This window comes from Heterodontus francisci, chromosome 5, assembly GCF_036365525.1.
Source record: "Heterodontus francisci isolate sHetFra1 chromosome 5, sHetFra1.hap1, whole genome shotgun sequence".
NCBI lineage: Eukaryota > Metazoa > Chordata > Chondrichthyes > Heterodontiformes > Heterodontidae > Heterodontus > Heterodontus francisci.
This window is the reverse complement of record NC_090375.1, coordinates 99,143,550-99,162,221: the sequence shown is the minus strand read 5'-3', so window position 1 is coordinate 99,162,221 and position 18,672 is coordinate 99,143,550. Positions and strand designations below refer to the sequence as shown.

General features: G+C 41.3%; 1 protein-coding gene across 7 annotated transcripts in view; it reads left to right on the top strand.

The window, feature by feature from the left end:
* The window catches only part of st18 (ST18 C2H2C-type zinc finger transcription factor), a 476,845-nt gene that overhangs the window by 400,732 nt on the left and 57,441 nt on the right, over positions 1 to 18,672 (top strand). For 6 of the 7 annotated variants that reach the window (XM_068031829.1, XM_068031824.1, XM_068031825.1 and 3 more), the window contains exons 14-19: positions 1,360 to 1,596; positions 7,858 to 7,973; positions 10,976 to 11,038; positions 14,895 to 14,963; positions 17,102 to 17,164; positions 17,257 to 17,340. In XM_068031829.1, the coding sequence (XP_067887930.1) occupies positions 1,360 to 1,596; positions 7,858 to 7,973; positions 10,976 to 11,038; positions 14,895 to 14,963; positions 17,102 to 17,164; positions 17,257 to 17,340 (632 nt within the window). The remainder of the gene's footprint in view (positions 1 to 1,359; positions 1,597 to 7,857; positions 7,974 to 10,975; positions 11,039 to 14,894; positions 14,964 to 17,101; positions 17,165 to 17,256; positions 17,341 to 18,672) is intronic. The other variant, XM_068031828.1, reaches the window with a different exon arrangement.

Genomic DNA, 18,672 nt, shown 5'->3' with positions numbered 1-18,672 from the left:
AAGCAAATATTATGGCTCTTTTTTCTGAATATGTGAAATGTATTTACAAAACTACTAACATCATACTTGTGAAAATTAAGCAACTCCATGGCTGCTAAATGACCTCAGTCTGACCTGATGAAGTTTTTCCTTTGCAAAAATATCCCATTAACTTTCAGCAGCATAATCTGCCCACATTGCCCGTTCTGAGTGAATCTGTGAAACACAATAATTTTTCCCTGAGTGATCTATGAAACAATTATTTGTATTGTATACTTTACTATCGGTGTGGTTTGTAATTGTAAACTCCGATGCCGGAATTTAACATTGGGTGGGAGACCCTGCCCACAGGCGAAAAAGTCGGTGGCGAGCTGCCTTCGCCGGGCCAAGGAAGCCACGCAGGGATTTTTCACTCCCCAGGCCTTTAAGTGGCTTTGGGTGGGACTTCCACCTCCTTGAGCAGGAAGTCCCGCCTAATGGAGCTGCCAGCCAATCAGCGAGCCAGCAGCTCTTAGTCCCAGCAGCATCACCGGGAGCGGTGGCCTCTGCTGGGACTACACCCAGCTTCAACAGGAAGAGGAAGGATAGCCCCAGGAAGGTGAGTTTTTGGAGCATGGCTGGGGCCAATCAGCCAGGCCCTGGCGAGGCAAGGGCATCCGTTGAGAGTGGAGGAGGTGTTGTGCATTGGGGAGGTTGGGGCTGGCCCTCCGTGGGGCACAGGGTGCCCGATCAGGAGGGCCCTGGCCCACAGGAAAGCTTGGCGGTGTTCTTGGGGCTTTTGCCGCACACTCGCCATGCATAAAATATCTGTGGTGGCGAGAGGAGGCCCTTAAGTGCCAGCTAATTGGCCATGTAAGGGCCTTGATTGGCCTGGCGCCGGCGGGCCGTTTCTCGCTGCTGCCCTGCGTAAAATCGCATCGGAGGTGGGAAGGTGTTGCCGATGGCACCTCCCAGCTCCCACTCAAATTTCTGGCCCCCACCCCGCCACCACCCCACTTGTTGGGGAGCCGTAAAGTTCCGGCCCATGTTTTCTGCATCAATTTTGTGCTAATGTTTTTTTAAAAATCAACTAAGTTTTTCCAAGTGCCTATATTACTACATTACTTATTGGGACTTGCTAGAACCTGCTCCAAAATAGTTATTTTTAGACCTTTATTAAAGGATTAAAGATTTTCTACAACCTTTAAGATTTGACAGAGCTGGTCATCAGCTAGAGTTACTGGATTACATTTGCATTTGAAGCAACAGGAAAAAGCTACAACACCACACTGCCAATTAATGTTCTGCAAAATAATCTTCAAAGAAATGCAATCCTTTTAATACAGTACAGTAGATCACATATATATGTCAATAATAACAGTTTTAGATCTATTTTAACAGAACACAGACATAGAAGTGGATGAAAATGGAACCCTTGATTTAAGCATGAACAAGAATAGAAACCGGGACAAAATTGTCACTGTCAGTTCTGCTGTAGCTACACCGGAATCTTCCCCCTCGTACCGAAACAGTATATTGATAACTCCTCAGTATTACCAAGCGCTGTGTGAACAAGAAGGATGGGATGCACCTGTTAACTATACTAAAGCACAGATACACAAGGAAGAGGAGAAAGAGGTAATTCAGAAAGATCTGTTTTTGATAATTTATGTAGGTCATATATAAATGTGAGTTATCGTTGTTGGTCACGCCTGTGTCGAATAAATTTGAGTTGTTAACAGAATTATCTTTGGGAAATTAGATGATTTTTGTGGTGATCCTTTGCTCCCAGTGGTGCTTGTAATGGTCCAACTCTGGAAATTATGGCTGTAGTCAATTATTTTGCATCTATTCATTTTCCCAATTTCCCTGTGACCACTTCTCTCCAGTGGAGGTGCTGGGTTGCAGAAGTATCCTTTTACAAAAATTATTTATAAATTTTCATTTCAGATCAAATTGTAGTATGTTGAGCCAAAAATTACTGCATAAGTAATGGTGAGGTTCATAGTGCTGAGTGTTATTTATGAGCAACTCACACAGTGACTTTAAGTAAGTCCAGATGCACAGTTAATTGCAAAAAATCAGAAGTTGCTATCTGAGATGTGCCACTCCTCCATAAACTGTTTAAAACGAACATCTTGCCATCTGGCTCCCTGTTCAAATGTATTGTACTTCATGAGGTTCCTGTGCTTATGTTGTAAATATAGACTAAACTCAGCACAGAAATGTTGGCACTTTCCATTTCAGCCTAAGTACCCTTTTTAACAGCATGACAAGTCTTAATTGCTACCAAACAGCCTTTCTGACACTGGAAATTAACTTTTACAAGTGTGGAGTTTCATTCCTTCTGCTTTTAATTGTTGCTGGAGATTTTTTTTTAAAGTTTTTTTTTACTTTCTGCTGCTTTTTCTGTTTTTCATAAACCAATCTTTCTTTTACCTTCCTTATTTTGCTTTCTGTACCTGATTTGACATTGCACTCCCTGGTTCATTAACAATTGTTCAAACTGATTGGTTGAGGAGAAGCACCATTGCTTGCCTTGTTTACCCAGGTCCCCTATAGTGGGCGCTACACTGTTTCTAAGTCCCTTGTGCAGCAAATTGCTGCAAACGTTCATGGACATTACATGTGCAAGGACAAGTCTAATGAACAGCAGGTACCGTTCGTTCACTGGTTACAGTAATTTCTGGCCCCATATATCTCTATGATGGTTACAAGATCAACACCAAAATCATACGTCAATGTATAGAATTTGATGCCTGATTGATGTCCTGTTTACTGAACAAGAAAGTCGACATAAGTATAAAGCAGAGTTCTGCATTTTATGCTAATGTCTACTTTTTGTTAAAATTAAATAAGGGGTGTAATTGTTCTCTTCTTATTTTTGACATGTTGCAGTGAAATTGCCAAATTGTATCAGGTTTGGATTGGTAATTTGGGTTGAATTGATTTCCAGTGATAACTGGACCTGGCTTTGTCTTTTCCATGAGACATTGAACTGAGGTCCTGTCTGCCCAGTCTGTAAGGAAAAGATCCCACGGCACTATTTGAAAAGGAGCAGGGAAATTTTTCCTGTTTCCCAGACAACACATATCCATAATAAACACCTAAAATAGATGACCTGATCATTTATTTGACTGATGTTTGTGGGATCTTGCTGTACACAAATTGGCTGCTGCATTTTCGACATGGCTGTGTTTGCTGACAACACAACCACTAGGTGGTGTAGTACTGGCACAGACGCAAATGCAGCCTCATCAACTGAAATATTACTGTCTGCGACATCTCAGGCAGCTGCCAGGGGTGCTGTTGGAGGGGATGGAGGCTGCAGTCGTGGTCATTGTGGGGTGAAGCAACACCCGGACGTGATTATGTCTGACGTCATTACGTGGTGATATTGTTGCACGCATGCGCACACCCATACTGACAAAATGGCAAATGTTTGGATGCACTGATGATGTCAGCAATTGCTCTGTGCATGCTCTGCATTGTCAGGAGACACTCCATTTCTACATTGAAACAATGACTACACTTCAAAAAGCACTTAGACTCATAGAGTCATACATCATAAAAACAGGCCCTTCGGCCCACTGCGTCCATGCCAACCATAATGCCTATCTATACTAATCCCACCTGCCTGCATTAATTCCATATCCCTCAATGCCTTGCTCATTCAAGTACCTGTCCAGATGCCTCTTAAATGTTGCTACTGTTCCTGCCTCCACCACCTCCTCATTCTAGATACCCACTATTCTTTGTGTGAAAAATTTACCCCTTTGATCCCCTTTAAATCTCCTCCCTCTCACCTTAAATCTATGCCCTCTAGTTTTAGTCACCCCTACCATGGGAAACAGACTCTGGCTATTTACCCTATCTATGTCTCCCATCATTTTATATACCTCTATCATGTCCCCTCTCAGCCTCCTTCGCTCTAGGGAAAACAGACCCAGCCTATCCAATCTCTCTTTATAACTCAAGTCCCCCAAACCAGGCAACATCCTTGTGAATCTTTTCTGCACCCTCTCTAGCTTAATTACATCTTTGCTGTAGTGCGGCAACCAGAACTGCACACTGTACTCCAAATACGGCCTAACCAACGTTATGTACAACTGTAACATGACGTTCCAACTCTTGTACTCAATGCCTCAGCCAATGAAGGCAAGCAGGCCATACGCCTTCTTCATCACCCTGTCTACCTGTGTTGCCACTTTCAGGGAACTATGTACTTGCACCCCAAGGTCTCTCTGCTCTACATCACTCCCCAGGGCCCTGCCATTCACTGTATATGTCCTGCCCTGGTTTAACTTCCCAAAATGCATCACTTCGCACTTGTCTGCATTAAATTCCATTTGCCAATCCCTTGCCCACTTTCCCAGTTGATCTATATCCTGTTGTAATCTTAGACAACCTTCTTCACTGTCCACTATACCACCAATTTTGGTGTAATCTGCAAACTTACTAATCATGCCCCCTACATTCACATCCAAGTCATTAATATATATGACAAACAACAGAGGGCCCAGCATCGATCCCTGTGGCACGCCACTGGTCACCAGCCTCCAATCTGAAAAACAACCCTCCACTACCACCCTCTGCCTCCTATCACCAAGCCAATTTTGTATCCAATTGGCTAGCTCACCCTGGATTCCATGTGTTCAAATCTTCTGGACCAGCCTACCATGCGGGATCTTGTCAAAACCTTGCTAAAGTCCGTGTAGACCATGTCCATCGCCCTGCCCTCGTCAATCCTCTTGGTCACCTCCTCAAAAAACTCAATCAAATTCGTGAGACATGATTTCCCACGCACAAAGCCATGCTGACTATCCTTAATCAGACCTTGCCTTTCCAAATGCGTATAAATCCTGTCTCTCAGAATCCCTTCCAATAACTTTCCCACCACTGATGTAAGGCTCACTGGCCTGTAGTTCCCTGGCTTATCCCTGCTGCCCTTCTTAAATAAAGGCACAACATTAGCTATCCTCCAGTCTTCCGGTATCTCACCCGTGGCTAACGATGATACAAAAATTTCTGCCAGGGCCCCAGCAATCTCCTCCCTTGCTTCCCATAGCATCCTAGGATACACCTGGTCAGGTCCTGGGGATTATTCCCCAGGGTGCAGAGGAGGTTCACCAGGATGTTGCCTGGTATGGAGGGCGCTAGCTATGAAGAGAGGTTGAGTAGATTAGGATTATTTTCATTAGAAAGACGGAGGTTGAGGGGGGACCTGATTGAGGTGTACAAAATCATGAGAGGTATAGACAGGGTGGATAGCAAGAAGCTTTTTCCCAGAGTGGGGGATTCAATTACAAGGGGACACGAGTTCAAAGTGAAAGGGGAAAAGTTTAGGGGGGATATGCGTGGAAAGTTCTTTACGCAGAGGGTGGTGGGTGCATGGAACGCATTACCAGCGGAGGTGGTAGACGCGGGCACGATAGCATCTTTTAAGATGTATCTAGACAGATACATGAATGGGCAGGAAGTAAAGAGATACAGACCCTTAGAAAATAGGCGACAGGTTTAGATAGAGGATTTGGATCGGCGTAGGCTTGGAGGGCCAAAGGGCCTGTTCCTGTGCTGTAATTTTCTTTGTTCTTTGTTCTTTGTTCTTAATGCACTTCAAAACCTCCAACACATCCTCCTTTGTAATGTTGATATGCTCCAGGATATCGCTGTTCCCTCCCTTGAACTCACTAGCTTCCATGACCTTCTCCACGGTAAATACAGACGAGAAGTATTCATTTAAGACCGCGCCCATTTCCCGTGGCTCCATACATAGATTACCACACTGATCCTTAAGGAGACCTACTCTCTCCCTAGCTACCCTTTTACTCTTAATATACTTATAAAATCTTTTAGGATTCTCCTTTATCTTATCTGCCAGGGAAATCTCATGGCCCCTTTTTGCCTTCCTAATTTCCTTCTTAAGTGTACTCCTACATCCCCTATACTCCTCAAGGGACTCGCTTGATCCCAGCTACCTATACATGACATATGCCTCCTTCTTTGTCCTGACCAGACCATCAATATCCCTCATCAACCAAGGTTCCCTAAACTTGCCAGCCTTGCCTTTCCATCTAACAAGAACATGCTGGTCCTGAACTCTTCCTATCTCACTTTTAAAAGCCTCCCACTTGCCAGCCGTCCCTTTACCTGTAAACAGCCTCTCCCATTCAACTTTTGAGAGTTTCTGTCTGATGCCATCGAAATTAGCCTTCCCCCAATTTAAGACTTCAACCTGAGGACCAGTCCTATCCTTTTCCATAACTATCTTGAAGCTAATAGAGTTAAAGGCACTATGTGAATGCAAGTTTTTTTTTTCCTTTTTGACCACCAGATAGTCACATATATTGAAGAACAAAGTTGTTGCCATTTTATCGGACATGTGTCCTAGATCAGACATTATATGTTGACACACTTTGCCAATTTGTCCATTTACTACTACCCTCATCCTTTAAAGGACATTGGAAATCTGCTGTAGGCTGTAGGACCTGATAATGGATTGATGGCACAAATCTGCATAAACATGTTTTAAAACGTACTATTCACTGTTGTGCTATGTGAAACCTTTTGAAAATTACTACAACGGCCTGGAGCTCCACTTGATGGCGTGGTTTCTTCGATAGAATTCCCTCCAATATATGTGTAATGGTTAGAAAAGATTGCAGAATTGTAGCACCAATTGTGCACAGCGCAATTCAAGTTTCAGAGATATTCTGCACTCGTTTTTAAAACATCGCACTAGAAGGCGGCCCCACACACAAAACTGGCCACACTTCCACAGTGAATTAATCACCATTCACCATGGATATGACTCTATTGGGAGTTGCCTGCATTTTGAACGCTAATTGAACTCATTTTCAGGCCTTCAAGGAGGCTCCAAAACTTAAGCTGGAACCTCTGGGCACAAGGACACTAACAGGTATGTTTTGAAAGGTTTTGAATGACTTCAAACAAAAAACTAAGGAACTCACCACTATCCCCAATCTAACTAGAAAATGGTTTTGTATATTTTTTTTAAGTCATTTTCTGGTAATTTAAAATAGGGTTACCCACAGATGGAAGATTGATACTGTGATTTAAAAAGCTTGTTTTTTGTGATAACACCATTTTCATCTGTATTAATCAAACTTTGTCAACTCTCTGCTGCCTGTATCCTAACTCATGTCAAGTTCCATACACCCATCGCCCCTGTACTCTCTGACCTACATTGGCTCCCAGCTAAGCAATGCCTCAATTTAAAATTGCCTCAACACTCCCTACGTCTATAATCTCCTCCAACCCTACAACCTTCTGAGATATTTGCACTCTTCCAATTCTAGCCTCTTGCACATCACAATTTATTTTTTCCACCATTGGTAGCCATGCCCTCAGCTGTCTGGAATTTCCTCCCTATACCTCACCCTTTCAACCTTCCTTTCCTCATTTAAGACACTCCTGAAAACCTAAGTCTTTGATGAAGCTTTTGGTCATCTGCCGTAATATCTCCTTACGTTGCTCAGTGTCAAATTTTGTTTGATAACATTCCTGTAAAGCAGCTTCGGATGCCATTTTTGGGACGTTAACAACATTATATAAATGCAAGTTGTTGTTTTGTTACCACTATTAAATATATCAAGGAATACTTTTTAAAGCAATTTTTTTTTATTTTTAAATTTTTCACTTTTTACTTTTACATTTTTTTTTAAATCTATTTTTAAATGTTGCCCGATTGCACTGGTTCATGGCAGGTTTTGAGTTCAGCAATAAGGTAATGAATTGAGTAGAAACTCAGGGAAAAAAAAACACTCTTCAAAACGGGTGCATTTGCGGGCAAAAGTTGCACAAGAATTGCCAATTGTGTCCAAACTGGAAATTCTACCCAAATGTGTTTATTTATTATTTGATTTGTTATGATAACAGGAAGAAGTTATTGGCCCAGAGGAAGGTATGGAAGAGAGGAGATATCCCGGTGAGGTTACTATTCCAAGTTCTCAGTCCAAAATTCCGAGCAAAGACTCAAAGAAAGAGCTCATAACGTAAGTTACAACTCACCATCTAGGACTTACCTGGTGGACAACAACTTGTACCTATCATTTAATTAATATATGAACATTGCAGGTTACAAAACTTAATGGGAGTAATTTTGTCTTTGGGCAGTAGTGTAAAGGGATAAAGCGAATCAACAGCCTGTTTTTTTATTTCCATTGAAGTCAAATGGAAATTTGGGGGGTTTCTGATTCATTATCACCCATTTTACAATGTTGTACAAAGTTAAGATCTACCCCATTGAGTGATTTGGCAAAGCAAGAGAACTGAGGAGAAAGTGGAAGGATTTCAAATCTTCCATCAAAAAAAACCACATTGCACATGTGCAACTTCCACTTGTGTGTGGCATTTCCATTCTAAGCTGCCATTTAAGTACCTCCTTGCTGGGGAGGAAAATGATACCTTTGTGCCCTCATTAACATTATAATGATATGTGAATGGAATGAAAACCGCTTGAATGCACTTTTGCATCATGCTATGCACCATTGAATTTGTTTTAATGCTCTATACAGTAAAGATGTTGCAGTATGCCAACTCAAGTATCTATATTTTAATGGGAAAAATACAATATTGCAAACCAAGAATCCTCCAAGCTAATTTTAGTTTTTTTTTGTCAATATGCAGTGTTTTGGGGGTATATTCTATCACTATGCCAGATACTTTGTAATCCCCATTTAACCCCATCTCCTCTACATTTACCAACATCCTACAGATTGCATTCTATTGATGCTCACAATTTTTATTTCTCCCATTTTGGCATAGTTGAACTGTTTACATCTCCTCCATTCCCTTTAATGGAGCAGTGAAAATCTTGTTCCTTTCATTTCTTCATAGGTAGTTTATTCATGCCTTTTACAAGTTTAAGTAACAGATATCACCTCTTAGCTTTAATCATAGAATGGCTACAGCACAGAAGGAGGCCATTTGGCCCATCATGTCCAGACCGGCTCTCTGCAAAAGCAACTGGTTCTGCTATTAACTCTTAATCTATTACTTCTACACTCATCATCCCAACAGAAACTCCAGAACTCAATTGCTAAAGCTATTTCCAAGATCGATTACCTATGCGTCAAACATTGTTTTTCCCTTCAACAACCCTTAGCTCTGAATGAAACTCAATTCTGTCTTTGTGTCCCAGACTTGTATTGGCAGAGTGTTTGAAGGATTAAAAAAGTGGATAAATATCATACATAGAATCTTACTTAATTAGTACACTCACAAAGCAAATAGGCAAAACGTGTTTGGAAAAGTTCCCACCTTAACTCTGCAGCACTGCCATGAATTTAAGGGTATTGCTGTGGTGACACAAGGTTGAGTTGAAGGGAAACTCTGGGCTCCAACCAACATGTGCCTAATAAACTGAACATTTGACTTATATTCAGTTCTAAGTGCTAATTTACATTTATCATTCCATCAGTGCAGGAGAAATAGGTTTCGAGGCTGGCACATCTGTGAGAGTGTCCTGCACAGTCAGGTGCTATCTTTCAATGAGGGGCTGAAATGTATACTATGGCGGCAAACAATGATGGTCTGTCAAAGAGCTGCCACAATATTAAGTGCGGCGGCTCATTTAAATAGCCAGGACGAATCACCTACCCCGATGACGTGGAGGGGGGGGGGGGCGGGCTGCCCTCCCGAGCAATGGCGTCAGCTGCCTTTGCGAAGGCGCTGACACCATTTTTAAAGAGCTTTCAGCCCTAACATTCAATTTAAATATTTAAAGGTAACTTTAATACAAAAATGTAATCCATTTAAATTGCCCCTCTCCCACCCCCCCAAAAAACATAAAATTAATTACTCGCCCTCTCCCCCCCAAAACACTTCCCTTGCCCACCTGACCTTAAACCCCCCAAAGTACATAAACTTTATCCTCTAACCCTTCCCATCATCCCCTACACTGATGATATTACTTTGACCCTGCTCCACCCTCCCGTAGTGAGAAACTTACCTGCTCTGTCCTCCCCACCAGTGTTCCGCCTCGGTTCCCCAGACGGAGATCCGAAGATGCGGGAGTGCCGGCCAGCAGCATGCAGATTGCACCGGGACCAACAGCGGGAGTGTGAAGGGAATTAATTCCTTTATTTACATTAATTTAAATTGGGCTCCCATAGCCGAACATCAGCGGTGCTGCCACCAGGGCTCGCCGGCAGCGGCAATATCGGGTTGTGCTTTCCCAGCGTTGAGGTCTGTGGCGGGCCTCTCCCGGACGTATTTTCTGGCCCCAACCATCATGACCTCCAACGTTGAGGGGTCTCTAAAATTCAGCCCAAGATGTTAAGCTGAGGACCTATCTGCATGGCACTATTTGAAGAAGAGCAAGGGATATCCTGCCCAATACTAATCCCTCCACCAAAATCATCACTAGATGAACGGATATTCTGGGCATTATCTCATTACTGTTTGTGGGACCTTGCTGTGTGCAAATTGGTTGTTATATTTCCCTACAAACGTGACTACATTTCAAAAGTACTTCATTGGCAGCAAATCACTTTGCAACATCCTGAGGTTGTGAAAGGCACTACATAAATGCAAGTCTTTTTTTGTTTGTTTATTTATTTCAAAATGATCACCTTCTACTTTCTAAGAGTGCCATTAATTACTGTGAAGATATTACTCGAAATTGTTGCCAGAATCTCGTGTTGCTTGTTTACATAGGAACCCTCCTGATTTACATCTTTTTCCCTTTCCAGAGTGTAAAATAACCACTAACGGATAGCAAACACTCTGTGTAATAACTGGTGACAAATGTTTTCCTGCAGAATCTTAACAAAATATCAGTTGTTCAGAGATTGGAGTTACCCTTTAAACACAATAATAAACTGTCAAATTACGATTCAAGAGGTAACTCTTAGTAGCGAAACTGAGCTTGAACCATCTCTCCTGAATACATAAGCATGGGTGTTCTCGACTTAAATAATTATCTATTTGAATGCCTAGAGATGCTGTTATTATTGCTAGAGATTTGACCTTTTTTTTCTTGTACTCTTTCAAGATGCCCAACCCCAGGATGTGATGGTAGTGGCCATGTGACTGGAAATTATGCATCACACCGCAGGTATTGAAAGCAGTTTTCCCCATTCCCACTACCCATAAGAAGTAGTACTTTAATAGAGCATAAACCAATGACACCTCAGCAGATTTTATTGCAATGTGCAATTACATTATTATGTGTTGATTTTTTTTCCTGACACTTGCATTGCGCAGGAGCTAGAAGTACATACTTTTGGGCTGCAGTTTATCCTTCCATGTGGGAGAGCTAGGCTTTCAAAACAGACAGAATTTTTGTACACCAGGTGCAATTGTACAGTGACTTTTGCATCCTTGCAAAGCAGTTTCCATCTCCATAACACAAAAATAACAATATAATAGCAGTCAGGTCCTGATCTGGCTGATGTGTAGTGATGTGACACCCCTTTGGGAAAGTCATCTCACAGGTGCTCATGGGGTCAGTTATACGACCATACATAAGAACATACGAATTAGGAGCAGAAGTAGGCTATTTGGCCCTTCGAGCCTGCTCTGCCATTCAATAAGATCATGGCTTATCTGTTTGCGTTTCGAATTCCACACTCCCATCTACCCCCGATAACCTTTGATTCCCTTGCCTAACAAGAATCTATCTACCTCCGCCTTAAAAATATTCAATGACCCCACCTCCACCAACTTCTGAGGCAGAGAATTCCAAAGTCGCACAACCTGCTGAGAGAAAAAAATTTCTCCTCATCTCTGTCCTAAAAGGGCGACCCCTAATTTTAAAACAGTGGCCCCTAGTTCTGGACTCACCCACAAGAGGAAACATCCTTCCCACATCCACCTTGTCAAGACCGTTCAGGATCTTATATACTTCAATCAAGTCTCCCCTCACTCTTCTAAACTCCAGTGAAAACAAGCTCAATCTGTCCAACCTTTCCTCATAAGACAACCTGCTCATTCCAGATATCAATATAGTAAACCTCCTCTGAACCACCTCCAATGCATTTACATCCTTCCTTAAATAAGGAGACCAAACTGTACACAGTATTCGCGATGTTGTCTCACTGATGCCCTGTATAACTGAAGCATCATATCCTTACTTTTATTTTCAAATCTTCACGTAATAAAGTATAGCATTCCATTAGCCTTCTTTATGACTTGCTGTACCTGCATACTAACGTTTTGTGACTCATGCACTAGAGCAGCTAGATCCCTCTGCACCTCGGAATTCTGCAGTCGTTCTCTGTTCAGTAATACTCTGTTTTTTTATTCTTCCTGCCAAAGTGAACAACTTCACATTTTTCCACATTATACTCCATCAGCCAGATTTCTGCCCACTCACTCAACCTATCTATATTGGTCTGCAACCTCCTTATGTCCTCTTCACAATATACTTTCCTACCTATCTTTGTGTCATCTGCAAATTTAGCTACCATGCCATTGCTCCCTTCATCTAAGTCATTGATATAAATTGTAAAAAGTTGATACTGCCTGGATCTTGTAGAAATTTACTGCAGAGTTTTTTTTTTAAATTTTAAGAAAGTGGAAACTGCCATACGTGTGCTGAAAACATTCAACTTTTACTGGCCAGGAGTAATACTCTGCATATGCATTTAGTGCATGGGTACAAAGCACGGTGCTGATGGACAAGGTGCAAGTTACAAACAGTGATTTAACTCCAGTCTTGCTAATAACATGTGGTACTCTACAGCTGCTGGTCTCAGAAATGAGTCTGGATGACTGCAGTCTGGATCACAAGTTATAAAAATGATTTGCACAAAATATGCATAATTTCTACATTATATGTTCTGCCAGTAACTGTATCTTTTAAAAACAGAAAATTGGCCTGCGGTTTGTGGCTAAATTAAAAACTGCTCTCTAGTAAGCTGCGTATTTGTTTTCAAAATGTCTCAAGTGACTGTTGTGCTTATCTAACTGGACACACTGCAATAATACAGCATGTTTGTGGTTTTAAAGGAACTACATCTGAATCTTAAGTGATCTAAATTGAGTTTTCTCTTGGAGTTTATCCATTGAAGGAAAAGCCACAAATACAGGTTTTTTCCCAGTATATGGAAACCTTTTCAGTCTGTTTCTATAAACAATAAAAAAAGCTGTGATATTCTGAACTTCATTATTAAAACACACATAAAGACCAGCCCAAATTAATATTTATTTGCATAGTAAAAATGTGTTTTTTGTTGTGTTAGCCCCAAATTTGTGCTAGCATGTGATTTTATATAGACTTTTGTGCAGTTTTACAGACAGAGTTAAAAAATGTGTCCAAGTTTAATTAAAAATATAACATAAAATCTTAATGCTCAGTTAAAACACTGGTACATCCAATACTAACAAAGAGTGTGCCTGGTATTGTAGCACAAGTCTTGTATCTATTTTAATAATGACATATCCCTCACTGCAATAATTTATCAAGTGGAGGAAATCAAGAGATGCATTCTTTTAAATATTCATTTTTGCATTATTTTAAATATATATTTGGCCAGTCTTCTTGGTAATTGTGTCATTTACATGAGAGTGACATATACCAATGATTGTTCTGGTGAAAAGTTGAAATCTGAGCCACTTAACTTCTAACGCACTTCAAATTGCAAATTTACATTAGAGTCATAGAGTTATACAGCACAGAAACAGGCCCTTCAGCCCATTACTATGGCTGAAATTTTATCAGCCCCTTGGCGATAGGCTGGGAGGTGGGAAAGCTGACAAAATAGCACGGGAAAGCATTGGGGGCATGCCTGACATCTTCCCATTGCCATGCCATTTTGCCAGCGGCAGGAAAGCTGGCAGACCTGCTGCCCATCGTTGTCCAGTTATAGAGTCATAGAGACATACAGCACTGAAACAGGCCCTTCAGCCCACTGAGTCTGTGCCGACCATCAACCACCCAGTTGAGCCACCTACGTGGCCAGTTATAGGCCTTTTCTCACCTCCATAGCATTTTGCCAGCGGTGGTGTGGGGAGGCAGGGGTGGCCTGTCACCACTTGGGGAGACCATCCAGTACAACCTGGCAGCCTTCCAGCGGGCTTCCAGGGTCCCTCCTTTTTGGGCACTGTATGGCCCAAGGAGGGACCCCTATGGCAATGGCGCCACTTGTCTTCAGTGACCCTCCCCCCCCTTCCAGTCACTCATCTTCGAGGGTGCACACCCATTGATATGCTCTCACCCCCAGCAATGGCCACCTTCCGCTAACAGTGCTGAACTGCTGGCCCTCTGATTGGCTCTTGGGGGCAGGCCAGCATCCTTACTAGGGATAGCAGCCCCAGCAGTGGCTACTTAATTGGAATACGCATCCCTGGGTCCTACCACCAGCTGAATTGGTCTTGCCTCTCGCTTTCAGCCCTGGTGACAGGACTTCAGTCGCCATCATAAAATTCAGCCCGATGGCATGCAAACTTGCATGCTGCCAATCAGAAATTTCAGAACATATCCCTTGACTTTATCTTAATATTTCAATATAAGCCTCTATTAAAATTTAAAGCCAAATGTATAAATTATGCAATAAAGTTAAATGATGCTTTATAATCTCATGATACATTTGTGAAAGGTAGTTAGTTGGCAGGAGGATGATGTACATTAAGCCACTCACTCAGCAGTTCATCATTAATTAAATGCTTTCAATAATTCTGAAATGTCAGTAATGAAATCAACTATAACCTGCAACAAATTAATCTGTCAGTGAGTGCATCCAAATCCTGTATAATGATTAGATTTATAAACATTTACATATCCAATGAAATAGTCAGAACCAAATATCTAGTTATCTAATTGGAGAGTTTGAATTTAAAAGTGAGAGTCTCTGTTTGCAAGTAAAGGTATTATAAGGTTTCTCCATCATATTACATTTTTTTTTGCTTAGAAAATATTAATATATTATCAGAAAGGTGATGGAAAATAAATATTTGCTTTCTTTTTGCAGTGTGTCTGGTTGTCCTTTGGCTGACAAGAGCCTTAAGAGTCTTATGGCAGCCAGCTCCCAGGAACTGAAGTATGCTTTAAACTCTATTTTATATAATTTTCCAGTATCTTTCCATGGCTCTTGTCAATGTCAGGTTTGACTGAATGTCAGGAGGCATACTGACCAGATGATGATGGTGTCTTTTTTATTTTTGGCATGCTAAAGATTAGATTCAAAACATTCAATAGTAAAGAATGTTTTAAAAAAATAAGCCCTGAAGAAATCTTCTGTTCTCGGCATCTCCAAAGGCTCTATTGGTACTTGCTGCGTCAGTTCGTCCCAGCTGAGGTAGCAAGGGATACTATTATTGGTGTCAGTGTCCCTGATCTATGAAGGGAGGAAATCAGCCAGGACTTACATTCCTGATTAGTCACTAATGATGCTTATATATTGCATATGGAGCTGGCGGGCAGCCATAAAGGTGGGGCTAAAGTGTGGCGAGTCGAAGAGACTTAGTAGTTGGCAGGAAAAAAGACAGAGGCGCAAGAGGAGAGCCAACTGTGTAACAGCCCCAACAAACAAATTTCTCTGCAGCACCTGTGGAAGAGCCTGTCACTCTAGAATTGGCCTTTATAGCCACTCCAGGCACTGTTTCACAAACTACTGACCACCTCCAGGCACTTATCCATTGTCTCTCGAGATAAGGAGGCCAAAGAATGGAGGGAGGATGGGATCAGATTCAGATTCAATAATCTCCAATGTCAAATTGCCTGCAAACACTCACTATGGAGGGTCATAAATTTAGAATTGTACTAGAGGGTACTGTATTCCATTATGAGTCACTGCCTTCAGGAGAACAGTAAAAGGAATAATGTGCTATTCTAAGAATGGATTGTGCTGTACAAAACAATGGTATTAAATTCCCTGCGTTATGATTTGGCACAATATGAGGCTGTATACAGTTCTCTACATCTGACATTCCTGATCTTGGCCATGCTTTTTGGGGAGGAACGGTAGAGTGGAGGATAGCTGCTTCACCACAGTAAAGGAGGGCAAACAGGATTGAGATTCGCCTGAGATCATTCTTAATATCTCACAGTCAAAAATCAAAAATAAAACCAGAAAATGTTGGAAACACGCAACAGGTCAGACAGCATTTGTGGTGAGAGAATGGTAGAGTTAATGCTTCAAGTTAATGACCTTTTGTCAGAACCTCCTTTTCACAGAGGTTGCCTGCATTGATGCCTCTGAGGCTGATAGATCAGGCATAGGATATACTCCCAGGCTGTAACAGATCTCACTGTGAATGGATCAAGCAAGGATCAAACCTCCATCCGTCCCTCTCTATGGCACTGATTGATAGTACTCAAATGCTTTCTGTTGTGGACTACCTCACAAACTAAGTTTTGTTTTAAAACGGATTCTTGTTCCCAGGCAAACAAAAGCCCTACATTAGATCAAGATATAAATTGATATAATTTTTTAATGATTAACACTAAAGTAAGTGTCTTTCAAATTATGTGCATAAATATTCGCAGCATCCTCGCCAGTGCACCTAAGTAACAAATACAGCGTTGAATATCTGGGAAAATAAAATTTTAAGGCACAAATATTATCTTTGTGTTCGATTGGGATACCAACTCAAGTTGTAAATATTCCTGAAGGTTTCATCACATGACCTCCCATCTCCAGCCACCCCGCACAGTCAAACAGCCTTATTTTTTTTTATCTCCGGTATTGGTATAACTAATAAATTAAAATGTTCTAATAAAATTTTAAAAATACAATTTTTTTAATGCCCCCATGATTTTTTTTTCTTCCGGGTTGCTCACAGCACTGTCCAGGAGTTTAATTTTTTATTCCTGGAGACACTAGGATAATCCTGGAAGATTACCAACTCGAGAGTTCAGCATCAAGATGGAAATCCCACAAAGTATAACAATGACCCAGGTTTCTTCAAGGCAGGCTGAAAACAAGATATGCAGTACTTCATGCTAATTTTTTGAGCTTCTATTTTAGCTCCTTTTATCGAATGGAGGGTGTAAAGTCCACATGATTTATGAGTAATGTGCAGTCATCAGCACTGACAATGATTTGCTGTGCTCTTAATAATCTGCTGGAAAGGGATTCATTGTTGGATGAAAATCCAGAAAGTGTAGTCAAAATAATGTCAACTTCAATAACTTCGGTACATTTTAGTTCAACATATTTTTCTCTTATTATGTTAGGTGTCCAACACCAGGTTGTGATGGCTCTGGTCATGTGACGGGAAACTATGCTTCACACAGAAGGTAAGTATGGAAACATACTGAAAGACATAAAGGCTGTGTTGATAAACATCAGATGTTCCATATGTGAGTGTGCAATCAATTTTATCTTCCAGCCTCTCTGGATGTCCACGTGCAAAAAAAGGTGGAATTAAACTGACATCCAGTAAGGATGATAAAGAAGATTCAGAGTTAGTCAGGTAGGATGGAAATCAATAGCCCATTATTTAGAAATTCTACCATTTGGTAATGACTTTGACGTCACTTTTTCTAACAAAGATATCTTTGATTATTAGAGGGGCAGAAAATTATGAGACTTATTTCTGGAAGTAATCCACAGGTGATGTGCAAGCATATACTGTGTATAAGCTATGAAAAATCTTTATGGATCTTTTTAGTTGACAGTGATTTAAAATTTAAAATCACTGAAGGCACTCTGAACTTGTTTGAGGTTAGGTCTACACATGCCAGCTGTTGTTCAATGGTGAGGCTCTTGCCTCTGACTTATGTACATACTTACATACAAATTAGGAGCAGGAGTAGGCCACTCGGCCCCTCGAGCCTGCTTCACCATTCAGTAAGATCATGGCTGATCTGACTGTAATCTCAACTCCACATTCTCGCCTACCCGCAATAACCTTTCACCCCCTTGCTTGTCAAGAATCTATCTACCTCTGCCTTAAAAATATTCAAAGACTCTGCTTCCACTGCCTTTTGAGGAAGAGAGTTCCAAAGACTTACGACCCTCTGAGAGAAAAAATTTCTCCTCATCTCTGTCTTAAATGGGTGACACCTTATTTTTAAACAAGTGACCCCTAGTTCTAGATTCTCCCACAAGGGGAAACATCCTTTCCACATCCACCCTGTCAAGACCCCTCAGAATCAAGTCGCCTCTTATTCTTCTCAGCTCCAGCGAATACAAACCTAACCTGTCCAACCTTTCCTCATAAGACAACCCATCCATTCCAAGTATTAGTCTAGTAAACCTTCTTTGAACTGCTTCCAATGCATTTACATCCTTCCTTAAATAAGGAGGCCAATACTGTACACAGTGCGCCAGATATGGTCTCACCAATGCCCTGCATAACCTCCCTACTTTTGTATTCAATTCCCCTTGCAATAAATTATAAAATTCTTTTAGCTTTCCTAATTACTTGCTGTACCTGCGTACTAGCCTTTTGCGATTCATGCACTAGGAAGACTTAGAAGATTGTGGGTTCAAATCACACTCCAGAGACTTAAGCACACAAATCTAGGCTAACACTTCAATGTTGTACTGAAGGCCTACTAAATTGTTGGAGGTACTGTCTTTCAGATGAGATATTAAACTGAGGCCCTGCCTACCCTTTCAGTCAGGTATAAAAGATCCCCTGATGCTGTTTGAATGAGCAGAGAGTTTTCTCCAGGTCAATATTTATCACTCAAAAAAGATTATCTGGTCATTATTGTATTGCTGTTTGTGGGACCTTGTGTGCAAATTGGCTGCTGTGTTTTCCACATTACAATAGTGATTGCACTTCCAAAATACTTCA